The 9,912-nt window shown below is 53.1% G+C and overlaps 1 protein-coding gene across 1 annotated transcript in view; it reads right to left on the bottom strand.

The window, feature by feature from the left end:
* FCSK (fucose kinase) overlaps window positions 1–6,482 on the bottom strand; it is a 14,658-nt gene extending 8,176 nt beyond the window's left edge. Inside the window, exons 1-10 of the mRNA XM_007462958.1 lie at window positions 6,383–6,482; window positions 5,877–6,028; window positions 4,727–4,777; window positions 3,428–3,553; window positions 3,026–3,098; window positions 2,525–2,622; window positions 2,068–2,148; window positions 1,460–1,579; window positions 1,109–1,280; window positions 581–693 (exon numbers count right to left, since the gene is read on the bottom strand). Coding sequence (XP_007463020.1) covers window positions 581–693; window positions 1,109–1,280; window positions 1,460–1,579; window positions 2,068–2,148; window positions 2,525–2,622; window positions 3,026–3,098; window positions 3,428–3,553; window positions 4,727–4,777; window positions 5,877–6,028; window positions 6,383–6,464 — 1,068 coding nt within the window. The 5' untranslated portion in view covers window positions 6,465–6,482. The remainder of the gene's footprint in view (window positions 1–580; window positions 694–1,108; window positions 1,281–1,459; window positions 1,580–2,067; window positions 2,149–2,524; window positions 2,623–3,025; window positions 3,099–3,427; window positions 3,554–4,726; window positions 4,778–5,876; window positions 6,029–6,382) is intronic.
* Between the last annotated feature and the right edge of the window lie 3,430 nt (window positions 6,483–9,912).

Here is a 9,912-nt window from a genome sequence, read left to right as displayed (position 1 = left end):
CTGCTGCTCCCCGCGCCTGTCGGCCAGCCACATCCCTCTCAATATCTCCCTGGCCACAGCCTCAGGCTGACTCCCATCCCATCTTGATTTCTGCTGCTCCCCCAGGGGCATGCTCTCCCTGCCTTCTCTTCCAAAGCAAATCTGCACCCAGTAGTGGAGGTCCCACCAGATGACAGCTGCTCCAGAAAACCTCTCCCACCTGTCCAGCTACCCCTACCCCCGCCACCCTGAGGGCCACCTCTGAACTCTACCTGCCCCATCACCATGAATTTGCCTGAATCCCCAAGCAGACCCTTCAGAAAGGGTGTGGGGGGGGGAATCTTCTCTAGCTGCTCACTCAGACTTGGATGTACAATCCTGAATTGGCCACTTACTGGCTCTGTGATCTTAGGCAAGTAACTTAACCTCTCTGAGCCTCCAGTGACTCACGTGCAAAATGGGGATAATAACACCTACACGCGTAGATAATCTGTCCCAAGCGTGAGCTATTCCCTCCCCTCCCTGCATCCCCCCCCATTCCTACCTGTCTTCAGGTACCCCGTAGGCCCCTCTGCTGGCCTTACCTCCAGGCAGGTCTTACCTCCACCTGGGAGTGCACGACCTGGGCCCCAGGAGCCCCCGGGAATGTGAGACTGTGCAGGAACTCACTGGCTGAGTTGGTCATGTAGTTGTAGCTGCCGTCAGGGACATATGCTGTAAAGATACAAGTACTGACGCCGACACCCTGCATGTTGCATCTCTGACACCAGGCTGGGCCTCCCACCAGAAGACACATCTTCATCAGGGCCTGGGAGGGCAAGCATGGAAATGAACCCGCTGTGCCAATGGGGAAGTTGAGATCCAGAGAGGCTCAGCAACCTGCCCAAAGTCACACAGCTAGAAAGCAGAAAGACCAGGACTGGAACCCAGGAGTGACACAAAGGAGGAAGAGGAGAGTCACCTCAGCAGGGGACTCTGAACTGGGAGAGGGTAATTGTCCAGCCCATGCACTCACTAGGCCTGCCTGGCCCAGGAGCCTGGGGGCCAGGCAGGTGGGGTGGGAGCCTCATTCTGGGGGCCTTCACTCCCATGGCCTCCCCACCCCGGAGAGCCAAGAGGCAGTACCCACCCACTGTGAGGGGCTGATCGCGAAGCTCCCTCCACAGCTCAGCCCGGGCTCCATGCCGATAACCTGCGATGTCCGCATCACCTTGCCCCATCTCTGGGGGCTGCCCCACCAGGAAGTCCTCCCTTCTCACGTTCCGGGCCATGCAGAGCAGGATGTCAAAAAATAGAGACAGCTGGGACAAGGGTGGGAAGCACTGCTATTAGTGGGTTCCTAGGCTGAGCTGGGGCGGTTCCATCTCTAGAGATGCTGACATAGAGAGGGGAAAGGACTGGCCTGAGGTCACACAGCCAGGCTGCCAGTGTCAGTGCCTCTTGCCCAGGCCAGGACCTGCCAGTCCCCAATCCCAGTCACCTGGACAGGCCGGGCTCCGGAGTCCAAGCCCATGTAGGTGCAGGCGTCCAGAGGCGGGCTCACATGGGTGGCCAGGAGGTGCTCGGCAGTTTCCACAGAGAAGAAGACAAGCCCAGAAACCTGGAGGGGGCCCCCACAAGGGTCAGCTGGGAGACCCTGGGGCCAGCCTTGTGCCTGAGTTGGGGAGGGCCGTGTGCAGATGGGCCAAGCAAGGCTGACTGCCACACCGGACAGGATCATTCACCTTCTGGGCCACTCCAGCACCCAGACTCCAGGCTTACTGGAGGCAGCTCCACCAAGGGCCCCTCAGCAGGCAACTTCTAGGACCCCCTCAATATTCAGGTCTCCTCCCAAACACAGTTCTCCATCTTCCCTATAGTCTAGTCCCAGGCTCTCATCCACCACTCGTACCTTTGTCCTTCATTCTAGAAGGATCCCCTGAGTCTGGTTCCAGCCTTTCTCATTTGGGACAAGACCCTGAATTCCAAGGCTACCCCCTCCTCAGATTTTGGCTTCACCTGCTCCCCTGAATACCAGTTCCAGATCTTCCTCAGATTCTGGTTCTAGCCTTCCCCAGAAGGAGTGGGGCTCTGCCCTGGCAGCCATACCAGTGGCACCCGCCCGTCAGGCCTGGCACATCGTTGTATCTCTGCCTCGGTGCCTTGGTAAATAATGTCCAAAACGAAGCCCTACGTGGGAGCAGAAAACAGAGTTAGGGAAGGGAGCAACAGAGGATTACGAAAGAGGGCATGCAAGGGTGTTCTCCAGATGTAAACCCAGGATGCAAGTCTGACAGGCCCCAGCATACTCCTGGGGATACAAGTGCCTGAGACCTCCCCCACCCTGACAGCAGAGGGCAGGCTTCAAATGTCTCCACAGCCCCAAGCCTGGGCACAGAGCCTGGCACGGGATCAGGGGCAATTCATGTTTGGTAAAAGACTAAGTGAGCGCAAGAGCTGCTGCCATGGGGCGAAACTCCTCCAGATCCAGACCATGCCAGAAAGTCCAGGACGAGGCCATCCCAGGATGGCTCAGCTGCCCACGCTGCTACCCCAGGGGCACTACCTGGGAGTCCGTGAGGTAAACACCATGGTTCCGGGCATAGGTCGTGCTCCCCGGAAGGGCAATCACTCTGGCTCCCCGGAAGCTGTCCCAGCTGATCCCTGCAGGTGGGGGAATCAGGAGGCTCTCCAGGGACCCCAATGCAAGGAATGGGGGAATCCCTTCCAGGAGGAGGGCAGGGGAATCCAGGCACCTCTAAAGAAAATATGGTTTCCAAAGCCAAATGGACATTCCTCTGGGAGAATGACAACACCTCACCCCCAAAGTTTGTCCACAGAGCCCTTTGGGGCAAAGGGGGCAGGGCTGGGTATCTCCACTCTACGGACAGGCAGACTGGCCCAGCAGGGGAAGCCCTGCCTCCTGGTCTAAGCTCCATCCTTCAAACCTTAGAGCTGCACTTGTGAACAGGGCAGCAGGCCAGGCCCAGAGACGGGGTGGGTGAGGAGAGGCAGAGCCACGTTGGCTGTGGCTAGGGAAGGCAGTCCCAAGCCTTCTCAGGCTCACCTGGGTTTGGAGGAACAGACAGCAGCATGTCGGTGCTGCAAACCCACACGCCTGGTGGGGAGCCTGGGCCCAGCTGTGGGGAGAAAGAATGAAGCTGGTGGCCGGGCCCAGCCCTTCCTCTGCTCCCACACAGCACAGCCTCGGCCTGTTCCAGGGAGACTCGGGCTGCTGAGGTAACAGGGGCCTCCCTATATCCATGATGCCGATGCCAGCCCTCCCGCCTACTTCCTGAGGCCATACCTCCCCCCAGTGCGGCCAATACTAACATCCTGAAGCTCTAACTAACTCCAGGTACCCAAAGCCATTGTTCCTGGCATCCCCTGTCTGAGCCAGCACAGACTATGGCTGGTGGCTCAGCAGCAAAGCAGCAGGACAAGGTCCCATGGCAGCTGCCTGTCTCACCCGATGGCTCATGATGTCCAGCAAGCAGTCCAAGTTGCAGACCACGGCCTCCACAGGGGCCTGGGGGTTCTCCACAGGGAGGCAGGTGAAGGCCCGGCCACAGTCATCGAAGGGGAAGTCTCGGCCCTGGGGCGGGAGCAGGGACAGGCAGAAGAGCTTGAGGCAGAGAGCCTGGGCAGAAAGCCATCAAGCTAGAGGACTTTTACCAAGTGTGTTCTCATGTGATTTTTTAAATTACATGATTATGTCAAAAAATTAGCAAATGCAGATACACAAAAAGAAAAACAATCCCTCAGGGATAACCATTGCCCTCATTCTGAGGTTATGCCCTTTCATATACCTCATATGCATACTATTTTTTTGTTGTTGTTTACAAAAATGAAAAAGACAGAGACAACAGAATTTCACACACATACAAGAGTACAAGTCAAACTGGAGAAAGATTGGGACCCATATCAATGTCAATATCCTGGCTGTAATTATACTATAGTTTTGGAAAATATGACCATTGGCGAGATCTGGGCAAAGTTTACAGAGGCTTCCCTCTGGATTATTTCTTAAATGTGGATCTACAATGATCTCAATCAAAATTCCAATTAAAAAGGCTGAGATGGGCTTCCCTGGTGGCGCAGTGCTTGAGAGTCCGCCTGCCGATGCAGGAGACGCGGGTTCGTGCCCCGTTTCGGGAAGATCCCATATGCCGCGGAGCGGCTGGGCCCGTGAGCCATGGCCACTGAGCCTGCGCGTCCGGAGCCTGTGCTCCGCAAATGGGAGAGGCCACAACAGTGAGAGGCCCGCATAACGCAAAAAAAAAAAAAAAAAAAAAATGCTGAGATCATTCTATACAAACTTGTGTGGCTGGCCTTTTTCACTGAACAATGAAAATATATTCACCGATGCTCACAGTGAACCAGGCCAGGCCCCAATTTAAGCCTTTGATGGGTCATCTCAGCACATCCACATGAAGTAGGAACTGTTGCCATCCTCATTTTACTGATGAGGAAACTGAGGCCTGGAAAGAGTCAAGTGACTTGCCCCAGGTCACAGAGCTGGTCAATGCACAGGTCGCTGCAGAGAGTTAAATGGACCTTTCAATCATTGTCTAATATTCCACCAGGAGGATATGCTGTTTATATTTAACCGGTTCCCTATTTTGGACACCTGGATTAATTGTATTTCTGATTCTTCAGGATTTGCACAATGTCCACTGGCACACAAAGGCAGAAGACCCCTAAAGTCCCATCCAAACTCAAGGATTGACCATCCTTCTGCATGGCCCCTGTCCAGCATTCTACTGACCATGTGCAGGATGAGGATCCAGGCCGAGTGCAGAACATCTGATGTGACCACCTATCAAAAGTGGAAGAGCACTGTTCACAGAGGTCTGGGCGGATGGCACCCTCTTGTGCAGGGAGAGACCCCAGCACAAGTCCACACAAGAACCAAAGGGGGGACTTCCCTGGTGGCGCAGTGGTTAAGAATCTGCCTGCCAATGAAGGGGGGCACGGGTTCGATCCCTGGTCTGGGAAGATCCCACATGCCGCGGAGCAACTAAGCCCGTGCGCCACAACTACTGAGCCCGTGCGTCACAACTATTGAAGCCCATGCGCCTAGAGCCCGTGCTCTGCAACAAGAGAAGCCATTGCAATGAGAAGCACGCACACTGCAACGAAGAGTAGCCCCCGCTTGTTGCAACTAGAGAAAGCCCGTGTGCAGCAACGAAGACCCAACGCAGCCAAAAATAAATAAATAAAATTAATTAATTTTTTTAAAAAAAGAACCAAAGGAACAACCAGCAAGGTCAAGACCAATGGCCACAGGCAGGCACGAGGCAGCCCTGGCCACTCCTGGATAAGGAAGCACAGCAGCCTTCCAGTTGGGCCACTCCCCTGTCCCCTGTTTTTAGGGAAGGCTGCAGGCGGGAACGTGGGGCTGGCTAGCGGGTGACTCACAGTAAGTCAGCTTCATGGCAACCACACAGTGGTCCCCTCCCCTGCAGGTGCCACCCCCACTGCCAGAGCGTGTCCATGCCTGTGACCACCCTCACTGCCTGTGCCAGGGTGCCATGCAGGCAAGGTGACCTCGTGAAGTGGCTGGGTGTGTGTGGGACGTGGGCCCACGTTCTACGCACTGGGGGCCACTGCACCTCAGTTCCAGCAAACCACTGCTATGTGGGAAGGAGAGTCCAGGGTAGCAAGATGAGATTTCTCAAGGGAAGCCAGAAAGCCTAACTCCTAGATACTGGCTCTGACTTTCTAAAACCACTACAAAGGCTGCCCCTGCCTTCTGCCTTCACCTGGACGAGTCTGCTCAATCTACAGATGCAAAAACTGATGCCAAACCAGAACTGGGCAGGAAAATGGAGCCCGAAGATCTGGGGACCTTGGAAAGGCTCTGTTTGAAGCCCCCATCCCTGCTGTGCCCAAGGGGGCACTTGAGGAGCACTCACAGTGAAGCCTGCACGGGCACTCAGGTGCTCAGCAGCCACCAGCAGGGCGTTGAGGGTAGCTCCTCCACTGCCCACACGAACCTCAGGGTCTTCCACGGCCAACAGCAGCGTCCTGGTGGGGATCTGCTCTCGCTTCTGCCGTATCTCCAGCTCTGCGGTCAGAACATGACTGGGACCTGTCCCCCAGCCTCTCCACCCTGGTCCCAAGCACCTCAAGCAAACCTCCTGACAGCCATTATTTAATCTTCTTTGATTTAGCAGCTTTTCATCTAGTAGCTCATTAGATCTTTTCCCAACTCAGTGAGGTAAGTACAATTACTCCCATTGCACAGATGAGAAAACCGAGTCTCAGTGAAGTAACCTATGTCGGAGGTCACGTGGCTAGGAAGAAGCAGAATCTGGGTTTGAACCCGGGTCTTCCCAGCTCCTGGGGCTGTAGGGGTATGTGACAAGGAAAGGGGAGAGGGTTCCACATTAGGGGCAGAGTGGAGAGGGAGGTCAACTACCTCTCTGGAAGACCTCGACGCTGTCCTTGTACTGGCATGTCAGGATGATGACCGTCCAATCAACCCCCTTCGGCTGCTCCATTCTGGCCAAAGTTGAGGAGCTTCCAGGGCAGAGATACGGGTATATGTGAATTTGTTTAAAATTATCATACCCTAAAATTGATTTCTTTGGTTGTAAGTAGTTTTATGAATTTTAATACATGTATAGATTCTTGTGGTTACTACCACCATCTGCATCTAAAAAAGCTCCCACATGCTAACCCTTTACAGTCACACCCTCCTCCATCCCTCACCCCTCTCAACCAGCCATCTGTTCTCCAAAGCTATAGTTGGAATGTAATCTTTTGAGATTGGCTTCTTTCACTCAACATAATGCCTCTGAGATTCATCCAAGTTGGCTATGCATATCCATAGTTCTTTCTCTTTTTTTGCCAAGCAGTATTCCGTCGCATAGACATCGCACAGTCTGTTTCTCCACCCACCCACTAAAGGACACCTGGGCTGCTTCCAGGTTTTGGTAATCATGAATAGAGCTGCTATAAACATTCATGTGCAGATTTAGAGTGAACATAAGACTTCATCTCTCCAGGCGGACACCTAGGTGTGGGATTGCTGGGTCACGTGACGAGTGTATCTTTGACTTCATCAGTCTGGGTGCATGACATTTCCTCAGGAGAGGAAGTTAGGGGAGCGGGGCGGGGTTGACAGGGGGTCCCACCTTAAAACAAGGGGCTGCCCTTTCTGCACCGCAGGCCCCTCATCATCCAATCATTGGCACTGAGCTGCAGGGAGGGACGCTCTAACTTCTAGGCTCCCGAGGCTGAGGGCAATTCCCCTGAAAAGAGGGAAGCTCTGGGAGAGGTGCACCAGTTTGTTCAAGCGCAGCATGCTAACAGCACCCACTACAGGGACCTCAGAGGGGACCTCCCCTCCCAGAGGCTCCAAGCCAGAAGGGGGCTGCAACCCCACCTTTCAGCCATCTTCCTCCAGGGCACTCTGAGCAAGTGAGGGGAAGGTGAAGCCAAAGCTATGGCTTCACCCACTCCTATCCCCCAACACTCCTTTCCTACCAGATAAGAAACCAATCTGACTGCAGAGGCCCTGGCCTCCCCAAGACCCCTGTGGACGAGTCCCTAGGAGTGCGCTGGCATCTACCTCTGGCAGGGTCCCAGTTGCTGTCCCATGCAGCAGCCCACCCCCACCTCTTCCCTCCAGCCCCCAAAGCTCAGTGTGGGGAGGGCCGGTGGAGTGAGCTGCATGCCACCCCAGAAGTGCCCTGAGCACACGTCCATCTGCAGTCAACCCGAGCCGGAGCCAACAGGAAACCTGAACCTCAGGAACGGTTTCTTCCTATGCCAGACTCTGCTGCCACCAAGCCTATGGTTAAGGCTGACAGACACTGCCACTTAGCAACGCTCATACTCCCACGAGCTTTCAGGGAAAGCTTCCACCACTAACAAAAATTGCTCTGTTCCCTGTTCAGCTCAGGAGGGAAATCCAGAGGGGAAGCCTGAGCTAGAGATCTTGGCTAGGCATCTGAGGTCAAAGGCATTCCCCAGGTTACCCATCTGGCCTTCCCAGTAAAGGGGGTGGCTGGGGACTCCAGACTGGCCGCCAACTCCCTGTGTGATCTTCGGCACCCCTAACCCTCTCTGGCCTCCTGTGGTAGGGAGTGTAACGGATAGATGCCCCCATCTTGTTCACACAGAGGCCATGCTTCCCACCAACCAATGACATGAAGACAGACCCACTCCTACAAGATGGGGATCCTCTGACAGGCACTCTTGGCTCCAGAACTCCCCATCAACCCAAGAGAAACTGTCTTACAACCGCACTGCAGTCTGAGAGCTTTCTACCCATACCTCCTTTCTTCCTTCCGGTGCTGTCACAGGAAGCAGAACTGAAAACTGACAGCTCTCCCTGCTTCCTCCAGCTCCCTCCTCTTCTTCCCTCCCCCAATAAACCTCTTGCAAGTCTAATCCCATCTTGTTCTCTGCTTCTCTGAGGAGCTAAACCAACATGAGAGTATATCACCTTCCTCTTGGGACTGCCAAAGGAAAAATTACTGTAAGAACCTCTAAATTAAAGTCTGGGAAGTACTTTCTTTATCCTTAAAGATGAAGAAACTGAGGCACAGAGAGATTAAGTGACTTGACCAAGGTCACACAGCTAGCAAATGGTAGAGCCAAATTTGAACCCAGACACCTTTTTTCCAGAGTCCATTCTCTTAACCCCTACACTGAATCTACTTTGTAGGCTGGAAAAAAGAACAGACGTACTAAATATATGTAAAGTGCCCAATACAATGTGACAATGAAATGGGGATGGCATTAATGATAATAGCCACTAGAAGTGAGCTCATCCACCCATTCTGACCCATAGTTAAGACACTATGATTTTTCATCTTCACAACACCACTGCCAGGTAAGTATTCTGTCCACTTTACAAATGCTAGTTGATGCTGCATCCGTGACTGGGACCTGGGTGTCTCAGATTCTTATTTAGGTGATGGTGATAATGATGTTTGATCCCAAGCAAACGTGCTAAAAGAGAACAAGGAAGAAATGCCCCAAGGAGAGTCCAAAGGTCTGAGCCCGGTTTTGGCATAGTGACTGAGAGTCATGAGCAGATGACAGGTCACAGGCAGAGGAGGGAGGATGGCATGATCTGGACTGTACTCTACTAGAAACTGGAGCAGAGGAATAGTCCTGGGCTGGGAATCAACCCCCAGAGGCTGTCCCCAACTCTCCCTCTTCCTGTGTGATCTTGAGCAGGTTACTTAACCTCGCTGAGCCTCAGTTCCCTAACTGAAAACTGGGGCCAAGATACCAACCTCCTAGGATGGTTGCATTAAATAAAACAGAAAAATATGTGGCACACAGCAGGATCTCAATGAATGGTAGTTCTCTCCAGTGAGGAAAAGCAACAGGAGAGTTCGACTTGACCCTGGAGCAGGTTGGAGCGAAGGCTCTGATATATTCTCTGGGTCAAAGATGCCCCTGTAGAAGAAAAAAATCAGGGAAGGCCTGGGAAAATCAACCAAGGCTAAGTAGCATGCCTTGCCCAATCAGACTAAAGGGTATTATGAGAACACGAAAGGTGGAACAGTACTGGTGGCATAGGGAGTGTCTTCTTCAGGCACCACGCCAGAGACACATTGAAGTATCAGCTCATGTGACCCACTCAACAGCCCTATGAATTGAATTTTACCACACCTACGTTATATTTAAGGAAATTGTAGCATAAAGAGATGAAATGGCCTGCCCAAGGGCATAAACAGCTTCTACAGGCAGGTCAGGTGTATCCAACTCCAAGATTCTTGTTCTTACCCACCCTGTGGAAACAAGACATCTTTCCTGGAGTCTTTAACCTCTGTCATACCTGATATTTGTACAGAAATCTTACATAATACAGGCCTCTATCCAATATTCTGCACACTTCCAACAGAACTTTATCTACTGAGGCCAAGTTGAAATAGTTATTAATGTCCTCAGCCACACGCTGCCTAAAATTAGGATAGGGAAGGGGAG

Source organism: Lipotes vexillifer, unplaced genomic scaffold (genome assembly GCF_000442215.2).
Source record: "Lipotes vexillifer unplaced genomic scaffold, Lipotes_vexillifer_v1.1 scaffold70, whole genome shotgun sequence".
Lineage (NCBI taxonomy): Eukaryota > Metazoa > Chordata > Mammalia > Artiodactyla > Lipotidae > Lipotes > Lipotes vexillifer.
The sequence above is the reverse complement of the archived record's forward strand: the minus strand, read 5'-3'. Positions and strand labels throughout refer to the sequence as shown.